General features: G+C 44.1%; 3 protein-coding genes and 1 pseudogene across 3 annotated transcripts; 3 read left to right on the top strand and 1 right to left on the bottom strand.

Annotated features, from left to right (window-relative positions):
• Positions 1-3,100: 3,100 nt before the first annotated feature.
• LOC139784853 (uncharacterized) lies at positions 3,101-3,944 on the bottom strand (annotated as a pseudogene).
• A 7,299-nt stretch (positions 3,945-11,243) lies between these two features.
• LOC139784852 (uncharacterized) lies at positions 11,244-11,933 on the top strand. The gene has a single exon (XM_071724029.1). The coding sequence runs from the start codon at positions 11,244-11,246 to the stop codon at positions 11,931-11,933; it is 690 nt and encodes a 229-aa protein (XP_071580130.1).
• Positions 11,934-13,298: 1,365 nt separating this feature from the next.
• Positions 13,299-14,432, top strand: LOC139784851 (uncharacterized). Its single transcript, XM_071724028.1, has one exon. The coding sequence runs from the start codon at positions 13,299-13,301 to the stop codon at positions 14,430-14,432; it is 1,134 nt and encodes a 377-aa protein (XP_071580129.1).
• A 1,559-nt stretch (positions 14,433-15,991) lies between these two features.
• Positions 15,992-17,338, top strand: LOC139784849 (uncharacterized protein F54H12.2-like). Its single transcript, XM_071724027.1, has one exon. It carries the CDS (start codon positions 15,992-15,994, stop codon positions 17,336-17,338), a length of 1,347 nt encoding a protein of 448 aa, XP_071580128.1.
• The last annotated feature ends 583 nt before the right edge of the window (positions 17,339-17,921 follow it).

The raw sequence follows: 17,921 nt of genomic DNA, 5'->3' as shown, positions 1-17,921 counted from the left end.
TTACCATTTGCTTCTCCACTGGTACCTGCTGTACCGACTGCTGCGTCACCGAAGTCTTCGTTCTCGATTACTATATCATCGAGCTCGTCCTCGATCGACGTCTCGTCGAGATCCTCGTTGTCGTCTGTGACTTCGTCGTCCTCCGCATTGTCCGCCTTGAGTAATTTGATCGTTACCTCCGACACTGGTTCTTGGAAGTCATTGATACCCACGAACTCGTGGAATACAACATCTCTGGAAACAGATACAGTCTTTTTCTCTGTATCATACAACCTGTAATTGTTGGAGTCCCCTTGGTATCCCACCAGGATCATCTTCCTCAACCTCGCGTCGAATTTCTTCACGAGTTGCTTTGGAGTGTGAACATAGGCCTCCGACCCGAAGATCTTCATGTGATTCAGGTTCGGCTTCTTGCCCATCCATCCCTCGTACGGCGTGCCACTTCCGCCCTGTCCCGACTGTCCAGCTCTATTCAACGTGTACACTGCGGCACCTACGGCTTCCGCCCACAGACTCAAGGGTAACTTCTTCGATTGAAGCATGGTTCTCGCGCACTCGACAATCGTGCGGTTGTCCCTCTCCGCTCGACCGTTTTGAGCTGGGGTGTACGGAGCTGTATTCTCCATCACTATACCTTTGGACGCCAAGTACTCGCGCATCTTTTTATTACAGTATTCGGTGCCATTGTCCGCGCGAAGTATTTTTACCGGCCGATTGAATTTATTCACGAGCATCCGCTCGTACTCCATGAACCGGTTACACGACAATTTCCCGAAAAAGTAGAGGGGATAACGTTGGTACCAACGAAAATCCCTAAGGGCGTCGTAATAATTTCTACGGGTTTGTAACACTGTTCCAGTAGTGTGTATAGCTCGTAGTCGGACATGTGCGTGCATATGTGTCAAACTGTCAAATAATAAATATTGTGTATAAGTAAAGAAGTAAATGGAGATCAGACAAATACATATCAGATAAGTAGCTAATAAGTGCTTTCCATTTACATCAAAATTCAGATAAATCTCACTTCTGTCTTTCTTCAACATGTTGAAGAAAGATAGAAGTGAGATTTATCTGAGTTTTGATGTAAATGGAAAGCACTTAATATTCTCGTAAAATAAAAGATTATGTATCCTATGTGCTCTTTGTAATTGTAAATGTTGGACCGATTCTTTCCTTGAATTAATTTTCTTGTTCCAGCTTCCCACCCAACCATTCGCTTGCAGAATGTTAACAGCCGGAGAACAATTCCCTGCCGAGTGAGGCTGCCAAATTCTGAGCCTACTGTGTTCTGGAGTGTGCCCAAATTGTAAGCAAAAGTTGAAATGACATTGTAAAGCGTCGTCTACAATACACGGAGTAAGCGTGGAGTAAGGAGTAAGAGTAGGCAGGAATAAGCATCACAGCCTGTCAACACAACATGCTAATGCTTACTCCTGCCTACTCTTACTCGTTACTCTACGCTTACTCCGTGTATTGTAGACGACTCTTAACATCGAGCAGATCTATCATTAACAATACGACGACAGATTGACGCGACAAACCAAGAGTAGGTTTGTCAAAGCTGCTGTACTACGAAGCATATGTGCTGTTTGTACCAGCTATGTACTGACATTGTCTGCACTAGCAAAGGTACTGTGGTGTTTACCGTTAATCTGTCATCAACGCTTTCGACAGACCTGTTCGATATTCATTGCCACTTTGTTATGTAGTCTGCTGACTGGTGTACGTTTCTTATCTTTCAGCAAACAGAATGTGTTGCCCATATTGGCCTCTGCAAGGATGGGGTTTGGGAGTGGAAATGAAGGAATCACAAGTCTAGGAAACAATAATTAAAGTAAGAATAGGGAATATTAAAATAAATTTATGAATTTACTTGAAAATGATAATCGGGAGTAGTAAGTGGGTAGGTATGGGGCGTCAAAACAAACCCCCACCACCGACCCCTCCGGCGCCAGAGGCGTGGCCAGACGGTCTGCCCACGTGACCTCGGAGCGCTCTGATTGGCTGCCGCGTGAGGGGTGGGGGTAACGAGGTAATTAAATGGCGCGTTTTGATTGGATACCCCATACCTACCCAGCGTCTGATTGGCCCTCCCCCCTGAGGTGTCTGGCGGCATTGAGGGGGTAGCGCGTGGTGGGAGATTACAAGTCAAAAATGGCGGCTACAAATGGAGCGTTTTGATTGGATACTCCATACCTACCAAGCGTCTGATTGGCTCTCCCGCGCCTAGGGTGTCTAGTGCCTAGTGACTTTTTGGGACTGCACGTGGTGGACGACTACGAAACAAAAATGTCGGATTCAAAATAGTAACTAAATGGCGCGTTTTGATTGGATATCCCATACCTACCCAGCGTCTGATTGGCTGCCCCCGCCTAAAGTGCCCGGCGTCTTTTTGGGCCTGCACGTGGTGGACGACGCGGAAGTCACGCGGGAAAATAGCGGAAGAGCCGACCAGCGCCATTTTGGTGGGGCACGTGGTAGACGACGCTAAGCTCAAATAAGGATATGATGCTAAGATGCCGAAAACGGAAAGTGGAATTTTTAAGAGTGTCTTGCCACGAAAGGGGAGGGGGAAGGGTGTAAAGACAGAAACGACCTGACCCGTACCGAAACGTGACGCAACCCAACCCTTTTTTGTATCGAAAAGTATTTATGATTTATGACCGTCGTACCGAAACGTGACGCAACCCAACCCTTTTTTGCATCGAAAAGTTTTTATAATTTATGACCGTGTTCTTTTAGGACTTGGGGCTGAACAAAGAGTTTTCAAAATAATCAAATACGCTTGGTTTCTAAGATTTGCCTAGGTAAGACTTATTTCCAGCGGAAATGAGGTTGTAAAACAGGAACGGACAGGTTCGTACGTGACGTGACGAAATTATTCCGTTTTAAATAAAAGTTTTTATTATTTAGCGCATTTGAAAAATTTACGAGGTAGACTTTGACCAATCCTGAAAAAATAAGAGAAAAGGAATTTGTTGCGGAGAACGTGAGGATTGAAGAAAAATAGAAGAAAGTAGAAGTTACAAAAAATGTTTATTGCTACAAATTCTTCTTCATGGGAAAAATACAAATTGTTCAAACAATAATTTTATAAAATTTACAATCCGCGATTCGACAAAATTATACGACGGATTTCGGTAAAGCGCAGCAAAATAAGTTCTAAAAAAAACCATATTAAAATACATATCGAGGAAAGTTAAATCGGTTATTTGCGTAGGTACATTACGCTCGATGTCGTTGTAATTTCCTCTGAGAGTTAATTTCACAATATCTTCATTTATATAACTTTTAGGAAGATTTAACTCTATTTCTTTAATAAGATAACGCGCGCAATTGTTAGCATTATCAGCCACTGATTTTAAATGTGTTAAATGTGCATCGATACATTTCGCAATATTTTTCAGTCCAAGAAATGTAGGCTCCTGCATCACAATTGCCACTGCATATGTTTTTCGTTTCTTCGTCGGTGGACAATTTTCCTCGTCTGTTCGTTGATCCGTCCTGGTGGAAGTATTCTCCTCGTTTTCCTTGTACGCCAGTAATATGGATCTTGCTCCGTAGGCCGAAGTAAAATTGACGGAGATATTGTTAATGGAGATAGAATTCGGCTTCAATTTGTTTTCTCCATTTAAATATTCGCTCACGAGTCCCATGTTCTCTTGAAACTGTTGCCACGATTTCTCGTCGAAATAAACGCCGTCCGCACAGTTGCCGGTTAATTTGACCAGCGGCACGAAAACTCCCTCGGATGTTGCTTGCAAACCCACATGAATTCTCTTCGTATGGGAGCTGTTGAGTCCATATGTTGTCAATAGCAGCATATGTAATTGCTCGTTTCTTCCCTCGAAGTCGCGTCCCTTATCGGGAATCCGTTTATCAGGAATATCGCGAGTGAACATCCGCTTCTCAGAATTATTAGCGTCTTCTCTGTGACTAGCCATTGTTCTTATTTCTTCGTAATATCGGCTGACACACACACACACACTAATCGAAAAGTCAGATGAGAGAGTTATACTTTTTCACTGGCAAACTTGTCGCTTCGAACGATGGGACTCGAATGATTTTGACTTCGTAACGTTAGTCAAAATGTTAACTTCGCTTGTAACGGTTTAGAAAAATTAGTTTGCGCGCGCCGATAAAAAATTAGAAAATTCTAGATTTTTCTAGACTTTTCTAGATTTTGATAGTTTAAACTATAAATTCTGATATATAGGGAGTTTATAGGGAGCTAAGAGAATTTGTTAATAAAGTGATCGGCTAAAAATTTTATACAAAGAGTGTAATAGTTAAAAAATTTTTAAATTTTAAATAAAAATATTTCTAAGAAATAAAGGAACAACAAAAATCTATCCAAGCTCTTTTTATGTCGGGGGGGCAATAAATCAATAAATTTTCCGAGTTGTAGTAGTAATAAATCCTTCTAGTTATATGTTGGTACATGTAACATTAGTAGAAAAATTCAATAGAGGATCTTTTGTAAGTTTTTAGATAAAAAAGATTTTTGTGTAAAATTTAACCGATCTCTTTTTGTGTTGGGAGCAATAAATCAATAAATTTTCCGGATTGTAGTAATAAATCCTTCTAGTTAATGGAATATATAGTATTAGTAGAAAAATTTAATGGAGGATTCTTCGTAAGTTCTTAGATAAAAATATGTTTTTGTGTAAAATTTAACTGATCTCTTTTTATACTAGAAGCAATAAATCAATAAATTTCTGAGATGCGATAATAAATCCTTCTAGTTACATGTTGGAATAAAACATTAATAGAAATTTTGAATAAAGAATTCTTTGTAAGCTTTTAGATAAAAGAATATGTTTTTGTGGACAAGACAGAAAAGGGTTTATGGCATAAGATATCCTTTCTCCGAAAACTTTTCCCTTCCACCGGTAAGGAAGGGCAGAGGAAAGCCTCAAATTTGCTAACCAATGCCTTAGACAATTTTTGTCACGCCATTATTTTAGAAGTTTTTTTTGGAAATATTTTCAACTATAAATAGCCTGTAATACTATAGCTGAGAGTTAGTCCTTACTTGTCCGATCGTACTGGAGTCGTCTTGCACGCTCTTAGTTAGTCAGTCAAGTGAAGTGCTTTAAAAATGTCTCTTCGTATAATTTTGGTGGAATTTTTTAAAGTGAGTTGCAATTTGGTCAAACACTTTAATGGGCAAGTGTTTGTAGAAATGTTTAATGAGCGGGAGTTTGTAGAAGCAGTGACAAACGACGAAGAGGCGAATTATAAACTTTTCAAACGTTTCGCGGCTAAGTGCTCCAGTACCCTGTTATGCGTTATGCATGAACTGGGTTACTGCAGGAGAAACGAAAGACTGGTGAACATTATTTCGGAGATATTAGAAATGCGTGGAGGTTGGAGTCACGAAGAAGAAGATGCAGGAAGAGGCCATATAGCGCGATTCATGCGTCGTAACGGAGGAACAGGTAAGTGTTAGAAATAAAATATGTACCTTAAAATTTTAATATAGCGGAGTTTATTATTAAAATTTAAATTAATTTAATAGTGGGGAACCGTATTGCCGCTGTCCAACCGGTCCGACGAGGACAGAGACGTCGTGCGGAAGAGGACATTGCTGAGGAGGCAGTACCAGCACGTAAGTTGGAAATAATAAAATTAATTAATTATTAAAAATAACGATTATTATAAATATTAAATTTTATAGGAAGAGCTAGAATTGTGGCACCACCACCCGCAGACATCCCCGTCATCGATTTATCTTCTGGTAAGAGACTAATAATAACACGTAAAAGCTAACATTTACAATATTAGTATAATAAAAAAATATAATTTATACTGTTTTAGATGATGATGAAGAAGAAGAAGCAGAACAAGAAGAAGAGGAGGTGAGAATCGTGAGCTCACCCGATTCGGCCGTGTTTACGCCACGTAAGTTTCAAAAAATAAGTTAAGATAAAAATTTAGCAGCGAATAAAAGAAATAACGAAATGTTACATTTTACCAGGAAGGGAAGAATCGCAATTAGATGATGTTTTCACTCCGGGCATCGACGAGGCGATCGACAGAATATTGATGGAATCCGAGGAGGAGGAGGAGGAGGAGGAGGAGGAGGAAGAGGAAGAGGAAGAAGAACAAGAACAAGAAGAAGAAGTTCGAAACGCAGAAGAGTCGCAGGAGGTGATGGACGAGGTGGAGGAGGAGGAGGAGGAGGAGGAGAATGAAAATGATACCGATGACAATGACGACGACGAGAGATACGCACCTAACGATTATGAAGGTAATAATATTTATCTATTATATTTTTATTTCCGTAATTTATTTGTTGTTCTAATCACAAGTAATTATTTCTCATTAGATGTTTCTTACTCCCCGGTTCGACCTTTGTCTCCGGAAAATTAATAAGAGACAAATATTTAAAAAAGAACGTCGACCTACGCTAATAATAAAAGCAACTAAAGATGAGTTACCTTAGTATGCTCTATCGCGGTCGTAAAAAAATTTTAACTCTTTAAACGTAATATAATTCATTATTATATGAGACTAAGTTTTTTTAATTTTTTAGTACAGTCGGGAGGAGGTGGTGCGGACCGTCCTACCGCTGCTGTTGCTCCGAACACTGATGATGATGATGATGATGATTTGCAAACGCAGAGTGCTAGCGAAGAAGAGGAGGAGGAGGAGGAGGGGGAGAATACTGATGCTACCGACGCTGACGGATCTCAATCGCAGAGAGACGAAGAGGTGGAGGGGGAGGAGGAAAATACCCCCGTGGAGAGGGAGCAACAGGAACATCGGGAACAGGCACGTCAGCAGGATCACCATCAGTATCAGCAGCATCACCAGGTCGGGCAATTTAATTTTATCGAATTAGTGGCAGAAAACGCGCGTCAGTTTAGAAATTTCCGAATACTCGGTAGGGATGCCAGTTTTCGAGTACGTCCGATACCCGAAGGCGACGATACCGTGCGTTGGCTAGAAAACGCGTTCCGCGAAATTCACGCGTATGCGTTACGTTCGACTGGGCCGGGAGATTACGTAGGATTATTGTTGGAGTCGGCGGAACTAACGCACGGTCCGGCGGGGTTATCGTTTCGCCCGGCACAAGACTTAACTCCCGAAAACATATGGGATCTCGTGAGCTCGATCGCGCAAAGTAACGGGGGAATACCGCAAGATGCCGGACTTCCTCGCTTCAGCGTGAATTAGCGTTGGAACTAGTGAGGAACGCCGGTGTTACGATACCCGAAGACGGGTGCGGAATTCCCGAGGTCGCACGTTTTCAACATTTTCTCGCAAATGAAAATATAGCCATAATTGTATATAATTCCAGCAACTTTGGTAGCGGCGAGAATCCTTTGTACGACGGTAGTGAATTCCTCGCCTCGTTAAAACGCGAACCTACGTGCCGTTTAAATATAATGTATTACGAGCGTTCGCACCATTACAATCCGATATTAAATTTGAATGCTGCCGCCGGTACTCAAAAAAGATTTTGCGTGTCGTGCAACACTGCGTATCGTAAAGACAGAGGACATCGCTGCTCCAAAAAATGTCCGCGTTGTTACGCCACACCCTCGTGCGAGAATCCCGAAGTGGAAATTGTTAAGTGCGCGACGTGTAATAGTGCGTTTTTCGGAAACTCGTGTTTCGAACGTCATCTCGCGCAAAAATCTTACGACGGTAAATCGCTCGCGAGCGTCTGCAGTTTCGTGAAAATTTGCGAAGGTTGCGGGCGATTCGTCAAGAGAGGTTCGTGACACGAATGCGGCGTTTCGTATTGCAAGACGTGTTGTCCGTTGCAGTCCGATAATCATTTATGTTTTATGCGGCCTCTTAGACGTAATGCCGACGTAAACGAAGACCCGGGCGAGGGTACGAGTACTACGCTGGCACGGGGAGAGGTATCGCTTGGTAACAAAAATGTCGGCGCGGATGCAACGAACAACCGTAACAGCAAAAAAGAACGCGTCGCATTCGTGTTCTATGATTTCGAAACGCGTCAAGACGAGACGCTCGAAGGTACGGAGAACGTGAAAATTCACGTACCGACTCTCTGCGTCGCGCATCAGATTTGCGAAACGTGCGCCGCGATAGACGACATGTCGGAGCGATGCCGTTGGTGCGGAGTGCGCGAATTTATATTTCGTCGTAATCCTGTAAAAGAGTTCGTCGACTTTGCAACGCGAACAACGAAATGTTACAAAAAAATTATTTGCATCGCGCATAATGCGAAAGCGTTTGACGCGCAATTTATCTGAAGTATTTAGTCGAAAATACGGAACAGACCGAAGAGTCACAAGTAATTTTAAACGGAACGAAAATTGTCGTGATGACGGTCGGACATACAAAATTTATCGATAGCTTAAATTATATGCCGATGAAATTATCCGAATTACCTAAAGCTTTCGGGCTGCAGGATACTTCGGATAAAGGCATTTTTCCACATTTGTTTAACACCCGCGAAAATCAAGATTATATCGGTCCGATACCCGACACACGATATTTTTCTCCCGAGCATATGAAACCGGAAAAACGCGAATGGTTTCTTTCGTGGCACGCGGAGATGACGCGTAACAATTTTATTTTTAACTTTCAAAGTGAAATTATTAAATATTGCCGTAACGACGTGAATATTCTTCGACGCGCGTGCATGGCTTTCAGTCCATCGAGGAATGCACGACTATCGCTTTCACGTGCATGAGAGTTTTTCGCAAAAACTTTCTGCGCAAGGAGGAGATAGGAGTCATTCCTGCGAGGGGATATAGATTCGCCGATAATCACTCGCGCAAAGCTCTACAGTGGTTAGTGTGGAAGGAGCGCGAGCTCGGACATCCCATAATTCACGCAGGGCGAGGACGCGAGCATAAAATCGACGGCACGCGCGTTGACGGGTATTACGAGACGCCGACTAATGACGACAACGATAACGAGACGCGACGTCACGTACTACAATTTCACGGTTGTTTTTGGCACGGATGTCCCACATGTTTTCAAGTGAATCGCGATAGAATACCTTCGACCGCGAATCGCGAGGACACGAGCGACGCGCGCTACGAACGAACACTCGCGATGACATGTCGTCTTCGAAGTAGGGGGTACCGCGTGACGGAGATGTGGGAGTGCGCTTTCGACCGTGAGTTGCGTGAAAATAAGGCGATGAAAGATTATCTAGAAAATCATCCATTACTGAAACACGCGCCACTCGATCCTCGCGACGCGTTTTACGGAGGCCGCACGGGGAACATCGCCACCCGACGCGAAATTCGGGGTACGGAAAAAATACGTTACGTGGACGTATGCTCTCTGTATCCGTACGTATTGAAAACCGGTGCTTTTCCGATCGGTCACCCCGATATTTTGATCGGTGAAGAATGTCGAGCGTTAATCGGAACTGCACCGAATTATAATTTTGATTCGCTCGAAGGACCGCGCGATCTTTTTCACCCGGTACTCCCATATCACGTACGCGGAAAATTATTGTTCGCGTTATGCCGTAGTTGCTGCGAAACGTTCTCGCAGGCCGCGTGCACTCACGATAACCCCGCCGATCGTGAATTCGAGGGTACTTGGGTATCCGTCGAATTGAGCAAAGCCGTCGAGAAGGGATATCGCGTGACAAATGTGAGCGAAATATGGCAATATAAAGTTGCGCGATATGACCCCGGTACTCGGCAGGGCGGTTTGTTCGCCGAATACATAAATACATTTTTAAAATTAAAACAAGAAGCTAGTGGGTGGCCGAGCGATTGCCATGATGACGAGACGAAAGAACGATACCTGCGGGAATACGCGGAAACCGAGGGTGTTGTTCTCGAAAAGGACAATATCGTCCGGAATCCTGGCCTGCGCTCGGTCGCGAAACTCTGTTTAAATTCTTTCTGGGGGAAATTCGGCCAGCAAACCAATTTGCCTAAGACCGAGGTCGTGAGATCTTGTCAGCGTTTCATGACTTTGCTCACGAGTCCCGAGCACGAGATAATCGACATATTACCCGTCAACGACGAAGTGATATATGCTTCGTGGCGGCTACGAGAAGAGGCCGTCGTGGCTTCCCCGTTGACAAATGTCGTGATCGCGGCGTACACGACTGCACAAACGCGCCTAAAATTATACGAATATTTAGAAGCATTAGATAGGCGCGTTTTATATTACGATACCAACTCTTGTATATATTTAAGTACAGGCGATCCGAACGAGTACGAACCGCGAACGGGTAACTTCCTCGGCGACATGACGGGCGAACTCGAGAGCTATGGTCGCGGAAGCTATATCGAGTCGTTCGTGTCGGGTGGGCCAAAATTCTACGCTTATATTGTTCGTACGCCGGACGGACGCACTGTCGAGTCGTGTAAAGTAAAAGGTATTACTCTAAATTATAAGAATTCTTTACTTGTTAATTTCAATAGTATTAAAAACTTAATAATACAAAGAGAGAGAGAGAGGGTAGAGGAGAGGAAGAGGGAGCGTCGTCGGCGGGGACGGCAATAAATCTGCGTTTCAGTGCAATTCGGCGTACCGCGTTTCACGAAATTATAACTCGCGAAGAAACGAAAACGTGTGCACCGGTATTGGTAAAACGTAGATTTATCAATAATTGTTATTCACTTTCGTACGGTTACGTGGAGTGAATAACTTTTTTTCCTTCTTCTTATTTAATGTTAAGTTAGGCTAACGAGTTTTCTGCCACGTTAGGGTAAAAAAAATGTTCTCATATTATATTGTAAATAGTTTTTTAATTTTGTAAAAATAGTTGTAAGTGTAAAAAGATTTTTGTACATATGTAACTAAAAATATAATGTAGCAATATGTAAATATATTCTCTGCGTTTAAATATAAAATTTTTAAAAATTTATGCTTTCTTTCCTCAGAAAATTTCTGAAAAAATAAAATATTTTTACATTTAAAGCGTAAATAGTTGTGTATCATATAATTTTTCCCCACCTTTTCCCCGCACTTATTTTTCCGTCACACTTTTTATCCTCCGCTCGGAGCATCGCGTACAAGCTCGTCGATCGCGATGCTCTTGCTGCGGATTCGTAATAAGCTCAGACATGGGTGATAAGCTTATGCCCACCGCGGCGCGCGAATCAGCTGATCAACGGCCGCGGTGATGTTCGCTCGCGCGAGCGTTTGCGGGGGTACGCTGGTGCGCGCGTTCGCCGCCGCCGCCGCCGCTGTTGATTACCTTATTACCCCCTCCCGCCCTCTACTCTTCAAATTATTTTTTTTGAAGTCACGCGCGGAATTCGAGTCAATCATTTCGCAAAATGGACTTGCGCTGGAAACATCCCTGGACGTCGATCGTGTGTGGACCCACCGGTTGCGGGAAGACAATCTTCGTGAAAACCTTTCTCCGACAATTATCTCACATGTCCGACGTACGTTTCGAGAGAGTTTTGTTTTATTACGCGGAGTGGCAGGAGGCTTATCGTCAATTACAATACGACGCGCGCGAGGAAGCATCGACGAAGAAAAATATAATTGAATTTCGCGAGGGATTGCCACGTCCGGAAGATTATTCCGCCGATCCGCTTTCCCCTAAACTGGTGATAATCGACGATCTTATGAGAGAATCGTCATCGAGCGACGCGATCGTGGATCTCTTTACCAAAGGCAGTCATCATAAGAATCTCAGCGTAATTCTCATCTCGCAAAATCTTTTTCATCAAAGACGCGGGCAACGCAATATATCGCTCAATGCAAATTACATCGTGGTTTTCAAGAATCCTCGCGATCGTGCGCAAATTCGTCATTTAGCGCGTCAAGTCTTTCCCAACGATCCAAAGTTTCTGGAAGAGGCATACTACGACGCCACGTCGAGGCCGCACGGATATCTATTATTCGATCTGAAACAATCGACTCCGGACGAATATCGATTTCGAACGTGCATCTTTCCCGACGATACGGCACATTTCGTCTACGTACCGCGTAGATCATTTTCCAACGGTTACGTATAAAAGACGCGCACTAGCGCTCACGCTGGTCAGTCGTGTAATTTTCTCGCGATGGAAAAGAAAGAAAATAACGCGAAATCAGACAGAGCGACGAAAAACGCCAGACGCTCGATCGGAAAGAAAAATATCTGTCTTCTCGAGGCGTTGTTGTATTTGAACAAAAATCAACGCGCGACCTTCTTACGGACCGCTGACGATAAATTAATACGGTGTATCTGCGAATGTGTGTTCAACACGCTCAAAGGTAACGTGCAGCTCGAGCGACGTGAAAAAAATCGATTGAGCAAATACAAAGCGACACTGCGACGCATCGCGTCAAAATGCAGTAATTTGAAGACTAAAAGAAAGCTGTTGGTATAACGAGGCGGATTCTTACCCTATATTATCGGACCTATATTAGCCGCTTTACTGTCGCGGATTATCGGCGGCGGTAGAGATTAAAACGCGCGTTATGGAAAGGGCAAAGAAGATGGTTTTGATCACTACGGAAAATCTCGAAAGAATGCAACGCCAATTATCGCAACAATCGCTCCCCACTGCGTTCGCCGTCGTCGGTAGCGAACGAACGATTGAAAACAGCGAAAATTCGGAGAACGCCAAAATTTCCGTGCGTACACCTGGAACACCTCTATCGCGACTCGATGCGGAGATGAGTCACATTCTTAATTCACCCTTGTCACTTGACGTCGGGGAGAAATGGAAAAATTATAAAGAGGCACTTTGGCGATATCTTCACTTTGTTCGTGTAGCGCGAAAGCGAAATCGGGACGCGCGCAACGATGAAGAGGACGAAAATGTGGAGAACGATATTCGCCGTGACGACAACGACGACGACGTCGACTACGAAACGACGACAACGCGCAATCTCGAATCGGCTTCACACTCTAGCGGTATTATGGCGAAAAATGACGTCACTGCCGTCACGTCGAACGAGCGTAATTTTGATATGTCGAAAAGCGCTAAAAGAATACTGGATGGCGTACCAAAAACTTATCGCGCGAATGCTCGCTTACTGTTAAAGTATTTGTTCGATAAAGCAAATCCGAGTAGAATTAGCTGGAACGAAGATGGAGTCGTGACTATAGACGGCAGCGTTATAAAAGATTCGAATATCGACGACCTGATAAACGAGGCTATGCGCGAAAGAAAAACCGTGAAAGCAACGAGGAGACTTCAGTTCGCACGATTACTTCGCGTCTTAAACGTCCCCTCGGCACTAGTAAGAAATAAGAAATTATTAGCCGCTAGTTCTTTGAATATCGCGACATTTCAGCCTCCCAGGAGTTCCACACCGACAGAGACACCGAAAAGTACCGTTGATTCGCAGCAGGCGACGAAAAGACGCTTACTCGATTGGAGTAAACAGAAATGACGGAACTTGAAAAATTCTACTACGATCCGCGACATTACGCGGGCTATTCGGCAACGGATAATCTGACGCGCGCCGCTAAACCGAATTTCTCCCGTAACGAAGTCACGCGTTGGCTCGAAACGCAAGACGCTTACACGTTGCATCGTCCATCGCGCAGAAAATTTTCACGGTTGCATTACACCGTGACGAATATCGACGATCTGTGGGAGGCCGATTTGATCGAACTCCGAAATCTCAAAAGTTACAACGACGGATATTCGTATCTTCTGGTGATTATAGACGTACTTAGTAAGTATGCCTGGGTAGAACCGCTACGAGACAAAACGAGTAATCACGCGACGACGGCTTTCCAGCGCGTGCTCTCGAAAAGCGACGGGCGCGTACCGGTATACTTACAAACGGACAAAGGTAAAGAATTTATCGGGCGTCCGTTGCAAAAGTTTCTGGAAGAAAACGACATTCGTTTTCGCGTAGCCCGTAATCCGGATGTCAAAGCTGCCGTCGTCGAGCGCTTCAACAGAACGTTGAAGGAGCGAATGTGGCGCTATTTTACGCATAAAAATACGCGGCGCTACGTCGATGTTTTGCAGGATATCGTAAGCGCTTACAACCACACCCGTCATTCCTCCATCAGAATGCAGCCGGCTGTCGTTACGAGAGAAAACGCTCGTGTCGCGCGCGAAAATATAGTTCGACGATGGAGGAAGAGCGAAAAAATGAAACGTGCACGAAAAGCTAAATACAGCGTCGGAGATCTCGTTCGCGTCAGTAGAACAAAAGCTACCTTCGAGAAAGGATACGAGGCGAGGTGGAGTGAAGAGATATTTCGAATTCACCGCGTTCTCGAGTGGCGTAAACCACGCGTGTACGAACTGAGCGATTTAGCGGATGAGGTCATAGACGGTATTTTTTACGAACAGAAATTAGCTAGAGTTGAGAAAAACTTGCGGGAAGAAAAGTTTATCGTCGATCGCGTGATAAAGACCAGGGGACGTGGAGCTAATAAACAGGCATTAGTTAGCTGGCGCGGTTATCCCAGCAAGTTCGACTCTTGGATCCCCGCTTCGAATTTAACTTCTCTTCTTCAAGATAAGGGACGACCAATTTCTCATGGTTCTTCCGAGCAATAGCAGCATGCGCTATTTCCCAGAAAATAGAACCTCGTCATTCGTTACGGAATTACCTCAAAATGTACACTTACACGGCGAATGGGAAGTAGCGCTTAGCGAGAATCAATTTCCCAGTACTCTTTCACACTTACGCTATCATGAAAATGAAATCTTCTTCTTCGATACTAAACCGGGGGAGAAAGAAGCACAGCTGGTGAGGAAAGGCACAATATGGTACGGTCTTTACAAAAATACCAGAGAACTTATCTCGGCGATTAATACCGCGTGCAAACAAGCTGACTCGCACTTTTATTTGGATCAGCAAGAGAAGACTGGAGGAAAAATCCTCATCAGCATTACCTGTAACGCAAGCGAATGCGATCTGATACATCATATGAGCGTTTCCGATACTCTTCTACAAATACTCGGTTTAGGTCATGCTCTTCTCAATAATCCCGAATACTATGGCGAATTTTCTGTCAGACGCGACGCAATTTATCCTATTTCCAAAAAACCGTTTACTGCAAATTATATTAAACTTGGTCATATTACCGAAAATAGAGGTGTGCGCGAAACAGCTTTCTATAGTCGTGAACCTTGTAGTTTGCAGCGCGGTATTCCAGATAAAATGTTCGTTTATTGCGATATTTGCGAGCCTTATGTAACAGGTGACGTGCAAACACCTCTTCTCCGAATAGTGCCGGTCGAGACATACCGCTATAATCACGTGGACGTTTACGGAACGAATCAGGTGAAACATTTCTCTCCGCTGCATTATATACCATTACGCAAAACAAATTTCCGCACGATTGAAATAGATATAAAAGATCAACTCGGAAAAAATATACCATTCGAATCCGGGACGCTGACGGTGACATTGCACTTTAGACGTTTCCAGTAACAACGCGGTGTATCGTCGTCGAAAAAAATAAAAATTAAATTCAGAGCCATGGACTACGAATATTACGATTCACATCAGAGTGGACGAGGCGGAGGAATTCCACGAGTTTTCGTCGGAGCATCCTATCAACGAGGTCATGGAATCGGTAGTTTTCTCGGAGGATTATTCAGAAAGGTGCTGCCTTTCCTAAGTAGAGGCGCGCGAGCGGTCGGTAAAGAAGCTTTACGCGCGGGTATCAATGTGATGCAAGATGTCGAAAATGATACGCCGTTGAAGGAGGCGCTCAAAACTCGCCTCAAGGAATCGAGTGGAAATCTTAAAAGAAAAGCCCAGGAGAAGATAAGCAGCATGATGAAGGGATCGGGGTATAAAGTAACCGCAAGAAATCCAGCGTTTCAGTTTCCCTTCGGCAACCACGACAGTCGCGTCGCAGTTCGTAAACGTCGTCGTCCTCAAACGGACAAAAGAAAATCGTCAAAGAGCAAGAGGAAGAGAATAACGATCAAAAAATCATCGAAGAAGAAGAAGAAGACTCGTGCTGTAAACAGAAAGTCATCTACCACTACGAGACAGCGTCATCGTCGAGTTAGCGTCAAGAAAGGCAGCGTATCCGACATATTCTCTTAATCGTCGCGCGCGCACGAACCAAGAATTCAAGGAGCGGAGGAGGAGGATAAGCATGTCTTTTCTGCACACGCACTCGAGTGAGTGTTTAAAGAGCGAACTCGATTTCTTCTTATTACCGCCCACTCAAACTAGTATCGAGAGCTCGCAATGGATCTATTACAAGCCCATAACTTCCCTCGGGGACGACGCGCCTATAGAATTCGTCATACCCGGTCACGGGGACCTGGACCTCACGCACACCATGTTGAGTCTTCGCATACGCGTAGAAACTTCTCCCCTAGCAGGCGGCGGTGGCGACGGCCAAACAAGTACACCAGGCGGACCTGCGTTCAAAGTAGGCCCTGTAAATCATTTACTGCATTCCATGTTCAATCAAATCGACGTATATTTCAATCAAAAGCTCGTCTCGCCCCCAAACAACGCCTACGCGTACCGCGCGTACATAGAGGCGTTGTTAAATTATTCTTCACCCGCAAAAACTTCCCGTCTGACCTCGTGTCTGTGGGACATGGATACCCCCGGACTCATGGACGCACTCGTAGATTCAGAAACACCAAATCCGGCTCTCGTGAGACGCGCTCGTTACATTCACGAGGGACACGCGCTAGATCTCATAGGTCATCTTCATTGCGACGTTTTCAATCAAGATAAATTTTTAATTAACGGTGTGGAGGTTAGAATGAGACTCGTTCGTTCGAAGGATTCGTTCTGCCTTATGGAAAATACTTCGACGTCGAAAATACGCATTCTAGACGCCAGTCTTCTCGTGAGAAGAGCAAAAATAAGCCCTGGCATTTTACTCGCGCATGCGAGAATGTTGAGCAAAACTACCGCCAAATATCCCCTTACGAGAGTCGAAGTTAACACATTTACGATTCACGCTGGTCTCGTAGGAGAATCGATAGACAATGTAATACTCGGTCAACTGCCGAAACGGTTAATAGTCGGTTTTGTCGATAACAGAGCGTTTAATGGCGATAGAAAATTAAACCCGTTTAATTTCAAAAACTATGGTATAAATTTCTTTTCGCTGTACGCCGACGGTATACAAATTCCCAGTAGACCGTTACAGCCAAGCTTCTCGAGAGACGAGCCACTCTACGTCGAAGCTTATCACACTCTCTTTTCGGGAACCGGCATACACTTTTTAAACGAGGGTAATTCCATAAGCAGAGAAGATTACGCCGAAGGATTCACACTTTTCGCCTTTGATCTTACACCCGACTTATCCGCCAATGGTGCCGGCCATTGGAATCTTGTGAAACATGGCAGTTTACGATTAGAAGTGCGATTTGAAAAAGCACTTACCACTACCGTTAATTGTATCGTTTACGCCGAGTTCGATAATGTTCTAGAAATCGACTCCTCTCGTCAAATCATCGTCGACTTTGCCGGTTAACTTTATTTTTATCCCACCACTATATATTTTACCCATCGCCATTTTCCTGCGTAAAGTCTTGTGAAAAGAGAGAGATTCAGTTTCACTCGAGACACAGACGTCGACGCTTCGCTTGAAAAAATAGAGAGTGCATTTTGAACTATGGATCTGACCATCGACATACAAGGTTTCCGTGATGTCAACGGAAAGTTTATTCCGAAAGAAGTCGCAGTTGTCGCGATTAACGCGGCGATCGCCGGACACTGGATTATCTCGCCACCCTATCCATTTGACGATCTACCCGAAAAGTCAAGACGTGAGAATAACTGGCTTTCGCGAAATTATCATGGAATCGAGTGGTTCGATGGTGAAACCGATCTCAAATGTTTCACGCTACATCTGCGAGAAATTACGCGACAAGTGCGCTACATCTACTGCAGAGGCGTGGAAAAGGCTCGTTACTTGAGTCAACTACTTTCCAGAAACATATATAATCTGGAAGAAATTTCTCCACCGTTCAAAAGTTTACTGGAGGCCCGAGAGTACAGACAACGCTGCACACATCACGGATTTCGTGTTTCGACTACGGACAAAATTGCTTGTG

Source organism: Temnothorax nylanderi, unplaced genomic scaffold (assembly GCF_030848795.1).
Source record: "Temnothorax nylanderi isolate EJ_2023f unplaced genomic scaffold, tnyl_v1.0 TNYL_tig0690_pilon, whole genome shotgun sequence".
Classification (NCBI taxonomy): domain Eukaryota; kingdom Metazoa; phylum Arthropoda; class Insecta; order Hymenoptera; family Formicidae; genus Temnothorax; species Temnothorax nylanderi.
Note: the sequence above shows the minus strand (reverse complement) of the source record. Positions and strands in the feature narration are given on the sequence as shown.

Coding starts and splice junctions, on each gene's coding strand:
- LOC139784849 (XM_071724027.1), top strand. CDS start 15,992: ATGTCTTTTCTGCACACGCACTCGAGTGAGTGTTTAAAGAGCGAACTC.
- LOC139784851 (XM_071724028.1), top strand. CDS start 13,299: ATGACGGAACTTGAAAAATTCTACTACGATCCGCGACATTACGCGGGC.
- LOC139784852 (XM_071724029.1), top strand. CDS start 11,244: ATGGACTTGCGCTGGAAACATCCCTGGACGTCGATCGTGTGTGGACCC.